Source organism: Pleurodeles waltl, chromosome 2_2 (genome assembly GCF_031143425.1).
Source record: "Pleurodeles waltl isolate 20211129_DDA chromosome 2_2, aPleWal1.hap1.20221129, whole genome shotgun sequence".
Taxonomy (NCBI): Eukaryota; Metazoa; Chordata; class Amphibia; order Caudata; family Salamandridae; genus Pleurodeles; species Pleurodeles waltl.
The window spans coordinates 969723483-969741178 of record NC_090439.1 but is presented as its reverse complement, the minus strand read 5'-3'; the positions used below and the strand labels follow the sequence as shown (position 1 = coordinate 969741178).

At 43.9% G+C, this 17696-nt stretch overlaps 1 protein-coding gene across 1 annotated transcript in view; it reads left to right on the top strand.

Annotated features, from left to right (window-relative positions):
• SAMD12 (sterile alpha motif domain containing 12) overlaps positions 1 to 17696 on the top strand; it is a 1150632-nt gene that overhangs the window by 680904 nt on the left and 452032 nt on the right. The window contains exon 4 of the mRNA XM_069220652.1: positions 3270 to 3410. Coding sequence (XP_069076753.1) covers positions 3270 to 3410 — 141 coding nt within the window. The remainder of the gene's footprint in view (positions 1 to 3269; positions 3411 to 17696) is intronic.

Below are 17696 nucleotides of genomic sequence, written 5' to 3'. Positions count from 1 at the left end.
TTAGATTGCAATAGAGGAATACTTTTTCAGAGCTGGCAAACAATGGAACCTTGTAGTCTGAAGAGAAATCGGACTTTCTTCACTGGAAACACCTACTGAGAGGCAAGAAGGGGGTCACAGGCGAAGGTCTCTGTGGCCATGACAAGAAGATGCTCCTATCAGGGTTCACCATGGCAACGCTTTGACAACTGGGACAGTCTTGTAAATTGTCTGACTTCTAAAATTAAACAGAACCGCAGCCTGACATAACATCCCCACTGCCGCTAATGAGGGTTTAGGGAGCCCCACACCTTTCAACAGGTCACTCACTTCGGGCTTATAATCACCTTTTTATTGTCCATCACTTTGAACCAGATGCTGCCTTCGACAGTCTACCTCCCTCACCCTGCTTCTCTCCCAAGGTATTCACGCTGCCCAGTCCACCGCCCCCCTGCTGAGTAAAGATTGATAAAGGAAATGAAAGCTGTGCGCACTACATCTACCACAATGCCGTGCGGTCATACTATGCACAATATCACCTGGCCTTACTATGCAAAATCAAGCACAGTGCGTACACCCATAAAATGACATATGTAGTAGGAGTGGAAACACACATGACCTGCACACTATAGTGCTAGAACATACTACAGATTCTGCTATCACTCAGAAATGCACAATGGCAACAAACTATTGTTAAACAGTTGTTAATGGAAGTAACTAAACACATACCTTACTGAGGGATGAAAATAACGTGTACATGTCAAGCATTGTTCAGCTTTGCGAGGTTTTTTAGATATGGACTGATGATTATTGTTAGGGAAACTACTTTTCCAACCCTCCTCAGAGTGACGTAAAGAAAACACAAACACCAGGCAAGGCTCCGGAACAGATAAAATGTTTCTTGAGGTACCAAGGTTTATTGGCAGGCCAAGCCAGAAGGCAGACTCACTACCCAGTGTTACGTCTTACAAGCTGGCATATTCTGGCCTGAAGCATATGTCAGGCAGTTATATATGTTAATACGTGCCGTCACAGCAAAACCCCAGAAGGGGACACAGTCCAAACATGAGCAAGCATATATAAAAAGTAATGCTGCATATACAGAACTTCAAGACCACAGAGTAACATTATACATATCACAGTGTGAGCAGAGACAAGTGAAGAGACAACAGGTGGACCCTAAGGAAAAGGGGGATGGGTTGCTGAATGACTGAACTTAAAGTGTGAGACCAAGCTAAAGTTAACAACGTGACTTGGAGAAGTTTACTTGCACTGCAGGCAGAGATGTCAGCAGGGAAGTCTTGGGGCAGTGAATGTGGAGGAGTGGAACCATTCTGTGAATGAGAGGAGCAAGCATCTTGGTAAGAGAAAATAATAAATAGCTTAGTGGGATTCAGATAATGGAGGAGAGAATTGGAACTAAAGTATCATATCTATAGGCACATATATGGGAATATATATTTTTCTCAGCAGTTATGCCCCAAAGGTGGTAGACCTTGGAGCGAACCAGTTGTTTGCAGTATGCTTCCGCTGGTGGATGGGTCAAAGGTATTTGTATTTTGTATTTATATTTTGTATTTGTAAAGCACATTCCGGCCAAGGCATTGAAGCGCTAAAAAGGTAAGAGACACGTCCACAGAGTGAGAGAGAAGTCAAAAGAAGGCATAAGTGCAGAATGAGCCATGTTTTGACTGACTTCTAATGACTAAAAAATTGTATTCCTTCCTGATAGTCAAAGGTAGGAAATTCCAACATTTTGATGCTGCCACCTAAAGGCTTTATCTCCCCATTTTGCTTTGTAGGTACAGGGAACCTGAATTCTGAAAGCTCCTACTGAGCGAAGAAATCGTTTGAGTCTATACCAAAATAGTTTAGAAGCCAAATATTTGGAGCTGTTTCCATATACTGTTTTGTGGGTCAAGATAAGGTTTTAAAAATAATGCGCTGGGCCACTGGGAGCCAGTGCACTTGTTTTAGGCTGTCACTAGCCGAAGCTGAGCGAGGGAGGTTCAGGATTGCCCTAGCAGCAGTATTTTGAATCAGCTGAGGTTTGTTTAGAGATGATTTGTCTAGATTAAGCAACAGGGCATTGCAGTAGTCCAATTTGGACATCACCAAAGCTAAAGTCACTATAATTTTCCATTCCCTTTGAAGGAAGGGAAAGACTTTCTTTAGCATTTTTAGTGTCCAAAAACTAGTTTTCACTATATGATTAACGTGTAGTCTAAAAGAGAGACAATTGTCAAAAATGACCCCTAAGTTTCTTGTAGAGGGAGTAGGAACTGGGAGAGTGCCACAGTCGGTCGGCCACCAACGAGAATTCCACAGTTCATTTCCTGAACCAAAGCAAAGTATTTAGGTTTTGTCACATTTTAATTTAAGCCAATTGGACGTCAACCATGCATTGACATCACGCATACATTTATTATTTGTAGTTAGAACTGGCATAGTAAAGAACAGAGGTTTTATGGGGCCCGCTGCCAAAACACTATGGGTGGAGTTCCAAAATCCTTAATCAAAGAATGGTAGTTTCCAGATATATGTCAGTGCAGATATTTTTGAGTAGTACTTTTCACCACGAGAAGAAATGTGCAAGTACATCAGATTTTCCACAGCCATGGTTGTAATGTTAGGGGTGGGGTAGAACGTGGCTGTTAGTAAAGTGGCAAACATCTACAAAATCATGGCTTTGTGGTTGTTCATAAACATTTTCCTACATATATTTACTACTAAAATAGCCAGAGTAATTGTTTGTGCAAAGTAGGGTAACATTTTTCCTTAACACAACACTATTTTTCTAGGATCTTGGGGAAATAATCTCCCCATAAGGAAAAATGCTTTCTACGTTTAGTATGATAATCTTACATTTACAAATGCACTTTTCTCCACCATCCTTCAGACAATCCTCTTATTTAAGAATGCAGTGACAGTGCCATATACACAAACCGACGATCTGCGTACATCTCCACCCATGCACCTTTCAAGTTTTATAAATGTCCTGCATGTCGAATATTTGTGTAGCTTGTTGGAGGTAACCTTAAAGTCCTAGATTTCTAATATATGTCAAATAGATCTGTGAATCTGGAAGATGTGGATGAAAGTGAGGGTCAAAATGGATTTTGTGCCATAACAACATTGTGGTATGGCATAGAAAAACATTCTTGCTTGGGCACATCATGCACATTACCCTTTATGTCTCTGTTTCTATCAATAGACTTGTCAAGGGAAATGTAACATAACCTCAACATGATGTCTACTGCCCTACTAACACTGCTTCCTTCTACATCTAGGTCGTGCTCTTCTAAGGCTGACTGACAAAAAGCTGGAGCGGATGGGGATTGCGCAGGAGAGTCAGCGACAGTATGTGCTGCAGCAGGTCCTGCAGCTGAAGGTGCGAGAGGAAGTGCGAAACCTTCAACTACTCACACAAGGTACACACTCATGCTTTCCTTGTCATAGTACATCAAGAACTAGTGAGGATTGACTCACTGGCATGCCTTCTGTTGAGCAGCATCGGTCCTTAACAATATGGCGCATTGTTAGGGCCACTGTAATTCTGCAACCACAGCGTTTTCAACCTAATTATGGATTAGCCACACTTTCCAGTTTATCCAACCACCACCTCCATCATAATTTGCAGATTTCAACAGCAAAAAATAAAAAATAGTTTAAACTCAAATGGCTTAAACATTACTAAAATAAAAAGTGTTGTGCTGCACAGTGGCAAAGAGTGTGAAAGGCAATGTGGTCTCTTTCAGGTATTTGATTGCTGCAGCCAGGTCTTAAACTGGTACTAATAGGATGAAACCTTTCCTTAAAGAGTAATGATATCACCTTATAGCCTGCCATAGTGGGCCTTAATGACCAAGGCCTGCTCAAGCATTAAAGGCCTGAGGTGAAGGCAAGGGCCTTTAACAAGGGAGCTGGCCTTTAATGGCTAGTATAGCCCAGCTACGGTGGGCTAAAAGGCTATTAGAACATTCCACCACTAAAGAGCAGAATACTGTAATAAATAAAATCCCCTCGGTTCCGTGAGGCATTTGCTCCCAGCTGTTGCTGTGAGACAAACATTGAAATGTTTGAGCTCCTGGCATTTTTGAAACAACAGCAACGTTTTGAAAAGATGTGTTCCCTCTAAGTAGAGGATAAGAGAGAAGAAAGTTTCCCATTTCTTTCAGTCTAGTATCCAGGGGAGGTCTCCCCTTGACAAGTACTCAATCGAGCAATAAAACATTTGTCTTGTCAGATAGAAAATCATTTATTAAGGTACTGGTCCTGATGAAGGTGGTATGAATTAGGTAATTCGACCAAAACATGCGTTGATAGTTTTAAACTCAGTTTGTTGACACCACAATGAGAGGTGAAGGAAGAACAGACTCTATTTGGAGGGTGTACAGATACCTTTGAACTGGGGGGTGTGTAGCGCGTATGAGATGTAGTATGAATGGAATGGTAGGTATGAGTGTGAGAGAGGGTAGACGAAATTGGGCCATGACATTTTAAATGATGGTTGTAATTATGATTTTGTATTTATTTGAAATTATGTTCCTGTATTTGTTTGGTATATATATTTGGTAAAAGTCTTCTGAAAAAGTTATTTGTATGCTTATGGTAGACAATAGATAAACAATGAAAATGTTCAAGAGATTAGCATCATGGAAAAGGTAAATGGAAAGTAAAATAAATAAAAGTGACTTTTTTATGAAGTGATATATAGTGTTATTGGAGTTTTTCTATCTAGAATTCATTTCCACTGAAAGGTTTAATAGGCTAAGCGAGATCTTTTGTTATTTCTTGTTGATCATTTTCCCTCGTTTCCATACCTGTCATTGAATGAACTTTTGGAGGGATCCCCTTTTTTGTAAATTGTAGTCAATCCAGATTCATGATTTGATCCTCCATTGCCGCTGAAGTCCAGTAGCCCTGCTTAATGTATCTATGTAAATGGTATTTGTATAGCTTGAACCTGTCAGGAATGCAGCACAGAGGTGTACAGGGCCAGGGCACAGGGTCTCTCCATGTAAATGCCTAACACCTAGCAACAGTTGAGACAAAGGGGGACACAGACGTTACAACTAAGATGAGTAGGTTCTCTTTATGTTATAGCATGTTTTCAGCATTTATATAGGGCCTGCCAATAAGGCACTTTCTTAATCCTGACAACCTTTTCATACACCTGTGGGACATCCATCCATTGGTTGTGTATTGTTGAGTGGTTGTGTGTATCTGCAACATGCAGGACCTTTTCCTGTTGAAAAGTAAGACGCTTAAATCAAAAACCAGAATTAAAAAATACGTACTTGAGCATGACTTAAAAAACACAGCAGTAGGAGTGTTTTGAAACTCTTTGAACTTTCATAGATTTTATTGTACTTCGGGGGTAACACGGGTGCCTTGAGGGTGGCCCTACTTGGCATAACGCCTATGAATATCTGTGGGACATGGAAGTCCAGGGAGCCCTCACCACATTCTGCAGGCCCCCCCACCATTTTGTGTTACGCCACTATTCGCCTCTGCTCCGATCCCCCACTGGCATGAAATGTATGATGTCTGGCAAACTTTACTGTCTCGTAGCAGTGACCGGCCTTTGAACACACATTAGCGCCTTCTGTACTCACCGGAATCACCTTTTCAGTTGTTAAACTGGAGGTGAGAGTCCAAGAAAAGGGGCGAGAGTGAGAGAGAGTAGAAAGGAGGAGTTAGGGGCAAAGGGAATCAGAGAGAGGCGGAGGTAAGTAAAAAAAACACGATTTTGTAGACAGCCTGTGTGTAATGAAGTGAACTGGGTGCTGTGAGAAGGTAGCCTCTTTCTAGCCTTGTTACCCCCACTTTTGGCCTGTTTGTGAGTGTATGTCAGGGTGTTTGTCACTGTTTTCACTGTCTCACTGGGATCCTGATAGCCAGGCCTCAGTGCTCATAGTGAAAACACTATGTTTTCAGTATGTTTGTTATGTGTCACTGGGATCCTGCTAGTCAGGACCCCAGTACTCATAAGGTTGTGGCCTATATGTATGTGTCACTGGGACCCTGTCACACAGGACCCCAGTGCTCATAGGTGTGCATGTATGTGTTCCCTGTGTGGTGCCTAACTGTCTCACTGAGGCTCTGCTAACCAGAACCTCAGTGGTTATGCTCTCTCATTACTTTTAAATTGTCACTAACAGGCTAGTGACCATTTTTACCAATTTACATTGGCTTACTGGAACACCCTTATAATTCCCTAGTATATGGTACTGAGGTACCCAGGGTATTGGGGTTCCAGGAGATCCCTATGGGCTGCAGCATTTCTTTTGCCACCCATAGGGAGCTCTGACAATTCTTACACAGGCCTGCCACTGCAGCCTGAGTGAAATAACGTCCACGTTATTTCACAGCCATTTTACACTGCACTTAAGTAACTTATAAGTCACCTATATGTCTAACCTTTACCTGGTAAAGGTTAGGTGCAAAGTTACTTAGTGTGAGGGCACCCTGGCACTAGCCAAGGTGCCCCCACATTGTTCAGAGCCAATTCACTGAACTTTGTGAGTGCGGGGACACCATTACACGCGTGCACTACATATAGGTCACTACCTATATGTAGCTTCACCATGGTAACTCCGAATATGGCCATGTAACATGTCTATGATCATGGAATTGCCCCCTCTATGCCATCCTGGCATTGTTGGTACAATTCCATGATCCCAGTGGTCTGTAGCACAGACCCTGGTACTGCCAGACTGCCCTTCCTGGGGTTTCTCTGCAGCTGCTGCTGCTGCCAACCCCTCAGACAGGCAGCTGCCCTCCTGGGGTCCAGCCAGGCCTGGCCCAGGATGGCAGAACAAAGAACTTCCTCTGAGAGAGGGTGTGACACCCTCTCCCTTTGGAAAATGGTGTGAAGGCAGGGGAGGAGTAGCCTCCCCCAGCCTCTGGAAATGCTTTGTTGGGCACAGATGTGCCCAATTCTGCATAAGCCAGTCTACACCGGTTCAGGGACCCCTTAGCCCCTGCTCTGGCGCGAAACTGGACAAAGGAAAGGGGAGTGACCACTCCCCTGACCTGCACCTCCCCTGGGAGGTGTCCAGAGCTCCTCCAGTGTGCTCCAGACCTCTGCCATCTTGGAAACAGAGGTGCTGCTGGCACACTGGACTGCTCTGAGTGGCCAGTGCCACCAGGTGACGTCAGAGACTCCTGCTGATAGGCTCCTTCAGGTGTTAGTAGCCTTTCCTCTCTCCTAGGTAGCCAAACCCTCTTTTCTGGCTATTTAGGGTCTCTGTCTCTGGGGAAACTTCAGATAACGAATGCATGAGCTCAGCCGAGTTCCTCTGCATCTCCCTCTTCACCTTCTGATAAGGAATCGACCGCTGACCGCGCTGGAAGCCTGCAAACCTGCAACATAGTAGCAAAGACGACTACTGCAACTCTGTAACGCTGATCCTGCCGCCTTCTTGACTGTTTTCCTGCTTGTGCATGCTGTGGGGGTAGTCTGCCTCCTCTCTGCACCAGAAGCTCCGAAGAAATCTCCCGTGGGTCGACGGAATCTTCCCCCTGCAACCGCAGGCACCAAAAAGCTGCATCTCCGGTCCCTTGGGTCTCCTCTCAGCACGACGAGCGAGGTCCCTCGAATCCAGCGACACCGTCCAAGTGACCCCCACAGTCCAGTGACTCTTCTGCCCAAGTTTGGTGGAGGTAAGTCCTTGCCTCACCTCGCTGGGCTGCATTGCTGGGAACCGCGACTTTGCAAGCTTCTCCGGCCCCTGTGCACTTCCGGCGGAAATCCTTTGTGCACAGCCAAGCCTGGGTCCACGGCACTCTAACCTGCATTGCACGACTTTCTAAGTTGGTCTCCGGCGACGTGGGACTCCTTTGTGCAACTTCGGCGAGCACCGTTTCACGCATCCTCGTAGTGCCTGTTTCTGGCACTTCTCCGGGTGCTACCTGCTTCAGTGAGGGCTTCTTGTCTTGCTCGACGTCCCCTCTCTCTGCAGGTCCAATTTGCGACCTCCTGGTCCCTCCTGGGCCCCAGCAGCGTCCAAAAACGCCAAACGCACGATTTGCGTGTAGCAAGGCTTGTTGGCGTCCATCCGGCGGGAAAACACTTCTGCACGACTCTCTAAGGCGTGGGGGATCCATCCTCCAAAGGGGAAGTCTCTAGCCCTTGTCGTTCCTGCAGTATTCACAGTTCTTCAGCCTAGTAAGAGCTTCTTTGCACCAACCGCTGGCATTTCTTGGGCATCTGCCCATCTCCGAGCTGCTTGTGACTTTTGGACTTGGTCCCCTTGTTCCACAGGTACCTTCAGACAGGAATCCATCGTTGTTGCATTGCTGATTTGTGTTTTCCTTGCATTCTCCCTCTAACACGACTATTTTGTCCTTAGGGGAACTTTGGTGCACTTGGCACTCACTTTTCAGGGTCTTGGGGTGGGTTATTTTGCTAACTCTCACTATTTTCTAATAGTCCCAGCGACCCTCTACAAGGTCACATAGGTTTGGGGTCCATTCGTGGTTCGCATTCCACTTCTGGAGTATATGGTTTGTGTTGCCCCTATTCCTATGTTTCCCCATTGCATCCTATTGTAACTATACATTGCTTGCACTGTTTTCTAAGACTATACTGCATATTTTTGCTATTGTGTATATATATCTTGTGTATATTTCCTATCCTCTTACTGAGGGTACACTCTAAGATACTTTGGCATATTGTCATAAAAATAAAGTACCTTTATTTTTAGTATAACTGTGTATTGTGTTTTCTTATGATATTGTGCATATGACACTAAGTGGTACTGTAGTAGCTTCACACGTCTCCTAGTTCAGCCTGAGCTGCTTTGCTAAGCTACCATTATCTATCAGCCTAAGCTGCTAGACACCCTATACACTAATAAGGGATAACTGGGCCTGGTGCAAGGTGCAAGTACCCCTTGGTACTCACTACAAGCCAGTCCAGCCTCCTACAGGTGCCCGGCATAAAAGTATTTATTCACGGCAGCTTAGGAAGTTTGCTGCATGTGCCAGCTCGCCCATGCCAAAAGTAGGCCCTGGAAGAAAGACTTTCAGTGTGAGCATCTTGATGCAAAAGGGCGGAAAAAGTGCCTAAATGAAACCGCTGTCCTTGACCCCCGGATGATTGACTCTTCGTTACGGCTCGTGCCTTATTATGGCGAGCTGGACGAATGAAAGCAATATCTCGAGGCAGCGCCTCATCATCTTTTAATATCTCCCCTGCTCCTTCTGCAGTGATGTGGCTTGGCAGTGTAATTAGATGCCATGAAGCACTGATGCCTGATGTGCGGCTCTGTTCCCATCCCCTCCAAGCTTCTGGAACGAGAAGCGTGTCTCTTGTGCAGCGCGCGAGCGGCCCTTCACCTCCTGTGCCTCGCGCTGCAGCGTCAGGCGGTGGCGCGGTGAGGTCCGCCGCTCCTCATTAAAAACCCCACATTGTGTTCGGTGTTGAGGAGTTCCCCGTCCGTGGCTGACATATTTATATCCTTGCAAGAGGAACTTTGTATCTATACTGTCCGAGTAAAACAGATATCCACATGTGATTAAATTCGTGCAATGGAAACAAGTTGCATTTATGAGAAATGTTGCATTTCTAAATATTAATTACAATGTAAAGGCTGTTGGACTCGTACGATTGTGTATGCTTATGCTAAAGGCGGTGTTTGTTTTCCTCAGCAAATAATACGTTATGGATTGTCTGAAGACTGTGTTAAGCTAACAAAGTGAACATTTGTTCCTGTGTGCAGAAGACAAATCCTTTGAGAAATGTGAGCTAATTGTTTGTAAAATGTGCATGCTTTGCACGCACATTACAAGGCATTGGACGGTGATGGCCAAACAGCGTTGAAGATCGCGTTGGCAGTAAACGTCAGAACTGACGCTAATAGACCATGGCAGGTTCATCATGGTGGGTCTCCTTAGATGAACATATACACGGGGTACTTGGTTGAAATAGTTTGTTTTGTTGACGCCACATGACAGTTTAAGCAACAGTGGAAAGTGGTTAGCATTGGCTGGAGGTGGGGGAGGTCCTGTTCAAGGTATCTGCGCCAGAGGTGAGATGTGTACGCCACTGAGAGCCGCGTTCAGGCGGCTTCAGAGTGTTTTGAATCAGTACGCTCTTCGTGGTTGGACAACAGCATGCCCTACAGGGTGAAAGTGCAAGATTACCAATGTAGGATCTCATTGAGAACTGGGCAGTAACAGGGCATCTGGCAGAAATTGGTGGGTTAATTGATGGATGAACCATCAGTTCTCCTACCACATTTAGGGGTGGTGCATGAGCTGTTCCGTAATTGTGGAGCACCGCTGGCTGTGCCAAATATAACCCTCCTATAAACCCATCTGCTGCACCACCAACTTCATGGTATGGTTTCTGACTTCATGTCTGCCACGTTATTTTCCATTGGGGGCCACCATCTACGTCATTGTGGTCTCGGGCAGCAGAAGCAAGCGGTAGTCAGAGACAAAGCTTGTTTGTATTCCATATGCAAATACCTGCTTTTGGGGTTTATGTTATAATCTGCTGTTTTGTAATGCCTTCTTGTAATATCCTGGAATGCTTGTGTTTAAGAATGTGATGTGATGGACCGCAGATTTAGGGGGATGACCATGTTTCTCGGTTACCAGCCGGGATGTCATTCCATCATGGCAGGGTGGCCGGCATTGCAAAAGTGGTCCCTACATGTCGGCAGAAACACTTTCGGTGAAAAATTATTGCTAAATGCATTGTAACGTGAAATGGGAGTGGCACGATGTGGCTGGGGCACCAGAGGGGGTGCCATTGCTGCTACAACTGCTTGGAGTGGTGCAGAAACAATTTTCAGAGTGTATGTGCTGCTATTTATGTTACATCTCCAAAGTCACATAAGTAGGAAACTGGTAAGGGTGTGGTATGAGGCCAGCTGCTGGGAATGTTGGAGCACATTATCACAAATATAATACTAAAGCATGGTATGGTAGTGCACTGTAATTAACAGACATCACAGCTTTCAGTGGAATGGGCACTAAATTTGCTTGTAAAACTAAAAAGCGCACAAACAACGTGTGCAAATAGTGTTTCTGCGAATAATTATCATTTGCACATTACTAAGTAAAGTGTCTTGATTTGTTTTGAAAATGTTTGTATCACACTTTGGAATTACAAAATAGAAAAGTGTTCCATTTGAGCTTTCTTAACTGCTAGTATATTTGAAATATTTATACAGCCAATTTGAAGGTGCTAAAATGTTTTTTTAGAAAAAAATGAAAAAATACAGCCTTTACTTTCATGCTCCATTTACTACAGCAAGATTGCCACATAGTTCATTTCACAGAATGCTCTCATTTTGTATTTAGAGAATGGAAAGCAAACACCAATATCCATGTTGAATGAATAAGCAGCAATTTACAAGAAGACATTTGACTGTTATCTTTCAATGCACTGCGTATGTGGCAAGATAAAGACAAATTGTAAAGGCATTTTTATTGTTTATCCCCTTTCTGAACTCCAGCATAGTTATTTTTTAGGGTGCTCCAGCACCCCTACCTCTAGTGTCTATGGCAGTGGGGGCTGGCATGTAAGGAGAGAGGTGGGGTGGGCAAAGAGGTGGGGATAGTAAAATAAATAAAAGAAAAAGCCACTTACCTTACTTACTGGCTTGCTGAACAATGACCATCTCGCTCTGGTGGTCAAATCTTCTCTCCCCTAACCAATCCTGGTGCTGCTCTCATGCTGTTAAGCAGCATGAGAGAAGCACTAGGATTGGGGGAGCTGCCTCTCTCAGGGCTCTGAAGAGCACTGGAGACTTGTGCTTTTTCTAACCCAGCTGTCTCAGAGAGGTTTACAGTGTGCATGTCTGGCTGGCCGTTGTAAAATGGAATTCGAAAAGGACATGCACACTTTAAACATAAGTGCACAGCTACCTTCTGCCACTCAGCACCAAATGCCCGCTGCATCCTGACACTCTGTTTGGGATGGGCTGGTGAAAAATAAAATGGTAATAAATAAACTTTACCACTATTTTATTTTTTATCCCTGGGGCTTTTCAGGGGCATTTTTTGAGCGGGGTTGATGCTCCTCCAATATAATGGAGGAGCCGCTCCTGGCCTATGGGTGGCTGGTTAAAAAAAAAAGAAACTTAATCTCCAATAAAGGTGGGTATGGAGAGAGTCAGAAAAGTCCAGTGTGATTTGCTACTATATTCCTGTTTGCACAAGAGTGATTTATGGGAATAATTAGGGAACCTTCTGATTTCCTTAAGTTGATTCATGATTAGACATCACGGTGTCAATAGAGGACAAACAGGTCTGAAGATGGGGACCATCTTAGAGGAAACAATTTTCAAAGAAATCTCCCGATGTAATCAAGTAGTGTTTCAGGGCTTTGGAACTACACCATTTGGTTCCCTGTAAGAGCCGGTTCACAGAGACCCTAACAAAACGGCCCACAGGTGACCCTGAGGCACCAGCCCATTGTCCAATGCTCGACTGCCCGTCTTCCCAATCCCAACCTGCAAGGGTAGTAACCAGTGCCTCACAGAGTACCCAGGAGTAGGCCTAGAATGTCAAGAGTGGGATGAAATAATGAGGTGTAAAACAAGATGGGGCCAATTCACAAAGGCATTGTAAAGTATGTAACATAGTACTCCTGTAGTACTCTTCTACATACTCTTACATCATTGGCCCAATACATTTGATTAGGAATATACAATAGTACAAACGGAAAGGATTGTGCCTGCTTTACAAGTATACTAATAGAGATTTTGCAAATCAACCCTGAATGTCAAAGGCACGTAAGAGTATGTAATGAGTACTCCTGTACTATTATTTCCAATACTGTTAAATGATAAATTGGCCCCACTGTAGAAAGCCCTGTGGTTTGAGACATATTGATAATGTTGATTCCAAATGCCATGTGTGTACAAAGCAGAGTACAAAGGTGGTTTACTGAGGCTGGGTTTTTGTGCTTTGATCAGTTGCCCTTGTTCCATGCTGGTTAAATCACTGCTGCTTTTGATGTGCACCATTCCCAGTTTCATGATTGGATGGAAGAGGTCTTTTTTATTAAAAAAAAATTGCCTTTTGATATGCATCTTACACCTACATTGCCATGATGATGATGAGTATCTATAGTTGTCTTTTTTTGCCATGAACAATTTAGTAAAACTGTCTGTATGTGTTTATGTTCTCATTATCGTCTTATGGTGAACAATGGAGCAAACTGTTGCTGCTGGGTCTACCCGAAGTCCCCTAGAACATCAGTGCTAGTCAGGCCCTGGAGAGACCATGGGGTATTAATTATACCCCAGCCAGGGTGTCGGTACCTGAAGATTCGCCTTTTTCTGCATTCAGCTATGGGTCTGAATTCAGAATTGTCACCCAAAGTCAGAGGATTGTTCGTGCTGGCTCCCAACTTGTGTAACTCTTCAGGGTTGGTCATGTTATCATGTAAGAGTTTACATTGGCACCTACCAATGTTTGTCCACGGGTGATTTCCCACTGTTCCTGATGTTATGTCCCTGTATCTTTATATTCAACAACTCAGGTATTTGAACAGCACTTAGTCCCTGAAACATTTATCACCCCTCTAAATGGAGTTTGCAGACTCAATTTTAATCTAGCCAAAGGACTGTGGGAAATGTTATTTGCTTTTAAGCCCCCTAGATGTGAAAGGCAGGCTAGCTTTTTAAATATCCATTTGAAGGAGGCTTTATCTGTTGAGTATTTGGGTAGCTTGCCCACGCTCAACACCGGCCTTTCTGATCTGAAAGGCAGAAACAATTAGCAATACTGCAGCTTTTTAACCTGGTCCATGAAGGTGGGCGTGAGAGGAAAGTCACTCGAAGAGTGTCAGCCAATACTGCGGAGTGGGCTGAGGCGAAGGCAAGGTTTGCCACTTCAGTAGCACAGATTAGCTGCATTTTCTTTCAGCATCAGACTGTTTTACCTCCCCCTCTATAATAAGGCACCGCAGGTCTTGATTGTTGAGAAATTCAGAGTGACCCTCTCTTTGAAAGCTTCTCTATGACCATGTACAGGACTCCACCGCCTTTTGTCTAGCTTCACTCTATAGAAATGGTGCCCTGCATCCAAAGTGACAATCATGGCTGTATGCCCCTGCACACTCAAAGAAATATCATTTTCATTTCCATTTCCTAACTACATCTATCTAAATGGAGGCACGGCAGCTAACATGTGCCCAAGATTGGCCACAGTAAAGTTAAATTATGTAAAGATCAAAATCAGAATACTGTTGATCACTCACAAGCATCAACTATAAACATGGTAGCCACCTCATTCCATGTCATCAGGGACACCATTTTAACTCGTGAATGTTTCACCTACAAATGCGCCTGTACAGTGTGTCTGTATGGGTTCACCACTACCCTGATTTGGAAATATGGACTTTCAGTTAACTTTTTTAGTTAACTGATTCCCAATTCAGGGTCACTTTTTTGGTGCCTGTGCCTATTTTCTGTCCTAGTCCGATCTCGTTAACCAGAATGTATTAGGCTGACACATGGAGGCCCAGGTCTGGAAACTGTGTGTAATGACAAGGACTGAGCAGGTTACCCTGCAACTACTATTCGGCTACATATATTAGTCCACAAGTGTTCAGTGACACCAGATCCCCATTGTGGCCAAAATGAAAGCTGTAGCACTGTCTATAAATAAAGCATAAAAATGCAACCTCGAATACACAACTTGTAAAATTCAACATACTGCAAGCTACCAACATGCATTCAACCATTCCTGTCCAGAAAACACTTTCCAAGTCACCCACACAATAGTTGTAGCAAAACCGTGTACATAATCCTCAGATGTAATGCTGAGGAAATGAATCCCCAGAGTTTCACAAACTTCTAAAATGAGTAGTGAAATTCATCATTCAGACCAACAGGAGAGCCCCATCATTTCAGTGATGTTTGCATTACCTACAACCTCATCACCAACACACACAAACCATGCATGGGAACTCCCCAACAATAAAAACAAAATATACAAAGTGCCACATTTTTAGTGCCACCAGAGCCCTGAAAATAAATATGTATGTTTCCAAACTCCTTTTTACCTGGCTGACGACTGGGTGTTCAATCAGTGAGGTGCAGGTCCACGGAAGTAGTGAATCCAAGGTGTTAATGATTTGACCGGAAGGGCTGGAATGTTGAAAGAGGACCCTATCAGACATACAGAGTTGAGAGTTGCCCAAATGGTATCTGATCTTCTGCGAGAAGCAGTATGCAAAATCACCATCATTTGAACCATGTACAGTACTGCTGAGGTGGGTTTAGAGAGACTCCCAGAACTCAATTCGCACATAAATTCACCCAGAACATTATTGCCTGGAATACCAATGGAAATAAAGCTACCAAGAGGCGAAAATGACATTATCTGTGCAAGAGAATTGGTAAGAAGTTTACCTAGCATTATAGCCCGCTGCCAAGGGCTATACCGGGTGTTATGGGCCCTAAACTCAAGCCTATAACGAGGGAGAGGGCTTTTAACAACACGTATAGCCTGGGTCATAAAGGCTATAAAGCTATTACAACATTCCACCCAGTAAGGATCGAATGTTCTAATTAGTAAAACAAAGGCCTCAAGGAGCACAAAATCCCCTCGGGCTTCGTGAGGCATTTGCTCACAGCAACAGCTGAGAACAACAAACATTGGAATGTTGATGCTCCGGATTTTTACCAGCCATTAGAAGCCTGAAGCTACTGCATTGTCTTTAATGTCGCTCCCAACATTTCAGTGTCCTAATATAAAACACAAGTCATCTGGGGGCTATTGTCCAGCAAGCAAACAAACCCAAGAGTTAGCTATGTAGTGTATACAGTACATGAGCACTTCCTTTCAATATAAAGATTACCTTTAACCATCATTATAGTCACTCTCTCTGTTGACTTGGATCGTTGTTGTTCTACCACAAGATGCTGGGATTGAACTTCACCCTTATCCATCTGGAGCGCCTCCTGTTGACACTTCACTTAGTTCCTTGTCATGTCAGCTGATCAGCCTAAACTAGTGAAACAGTTAAGACACAGTAGAAGCAAACATTGCCAGGGTGACTGCCCGTGAGGTACCATGGGTTCTGCACATCTACACAGCTGCTTCATGGGCTTAGGCAAGACCTAAGTATTATTGTGCAGCGCTTGGTCTTGTACAAATCTAAACTAGAAATAACACATCAAAGCAGTTATGAATCTACATTGGTGGAATACAGAGTGGTGTACTATTATGCACTCAGTTTTGCAATAGCACTTATACTGAATGTGAGCTTGGCATACTAAACTATTATAGTGCTTGTTTTCCAAAGACTGCTGGTGAATACTTTCCTGTGTGCTTTCTTGCCTGGGTAATAGTTGACTGAATAATTTTATTCATAACAAGAAATATAAACAAGCCTAGGCAAATCCAATAGGACTGGCATTATTGAGCAAGTGCATGCAAACAATGCGCGCATGCCTGTATTTCCATGTGTTACCACAGTAAAACCTGATCTATTGACCTTGCCAATATTTGTTTTGTTTTTAAGCAGCTGGATTGGGCACCCTTAATCATATGTAGGGGAGGAGGGGGGAGAGGATGTGTGTGTTTTTGTATGTGTGACACACTGATGATTCCTGGCTAAAATATTGAAATAGCCTCCCTCAGTGAAAAAAAAAACAAAGCATGTTTGAAATAAACATTTTAATGTGTGATGATTTAGTGCACCTTCAAGATATAAAATAGTCACTCCATAGGAGGTGTCATGAAATTTCAAACAGCCAGTAGCATGAGTTGAGAGTGTATTACTCCCCTAGGTGGAGCCAAAGTTGACACTACACATAGTTTAAAGAGTTAGGGCGGTGCGAATGGTGCAGCCACACCGGGTGTTGACCTGAATGGGGGAGAGGGGTGTGCTGTTTAGCTATAACTTACAAAACTTGAGATTTAAAAGCACCTGCTGAAAGTTCATTGTGCGTCTAGCCTTCAGGAAACATTTAAAATGTCAAGATACATTATGTGATTTGTTAGAAATGGGGTCTTTGGTTGGCAATCAGGTTACCCCCTGTCCAAGCAAGGACCCTCACTCTAGTCAGGGTAAGGGGAATCACCCTAAGATAACCCCTGCGGACCCCATTTGGTAGCTTGGCACGAGAAGGTAGGCTTAACTTTAGAAGCAATGTGTAAAGTATTTGTAACAACACACAAAGTAACTCAGTGAAAACACTAAAAAAATGACACAACACAGGTTTAGAAAAATAGGTAATATTTATCTAAACAAAACAAGACAAAAATCCAACATATGCAAGTCAAGTTATGAATTTTTTAAGAATAAGAGTCTTAAATCCTTTGGGAAACAGTGAGAACAACGTTAGTGTGAAAAAGTACCTGGGTTGCGTCAAAATAACAGCACACGGGCGAGTGTGCGTCGGAAAAGGCCAGCGATGTGAGATTTTCTCATTTGCAAGTGATACCGTGCGTCGTTCCTCCTCCGTCCGGATCGGCATGCGTCGTTTTTCCTCTCTGCAAGACAGTGATGCATCGATCCGGACAGGTACCTCGGGTCCGGGCAGGTTTTGCGTTGATTTTCCGCGCCCAGCGATATTGCGTAGAAATCCGGTTGCACGGTGTCAAGAAACCGCACTGCGTGAAGCTTGCGTCATTAAATGCAGCCGCTGCGGGTGTTGCGTGTCGTTTCACCCGCCACATTGTGTCGATCTCCCAGCCGCAATGCAGGTGGAGCATCAATTTTAGCTGCGAGTCCAGCA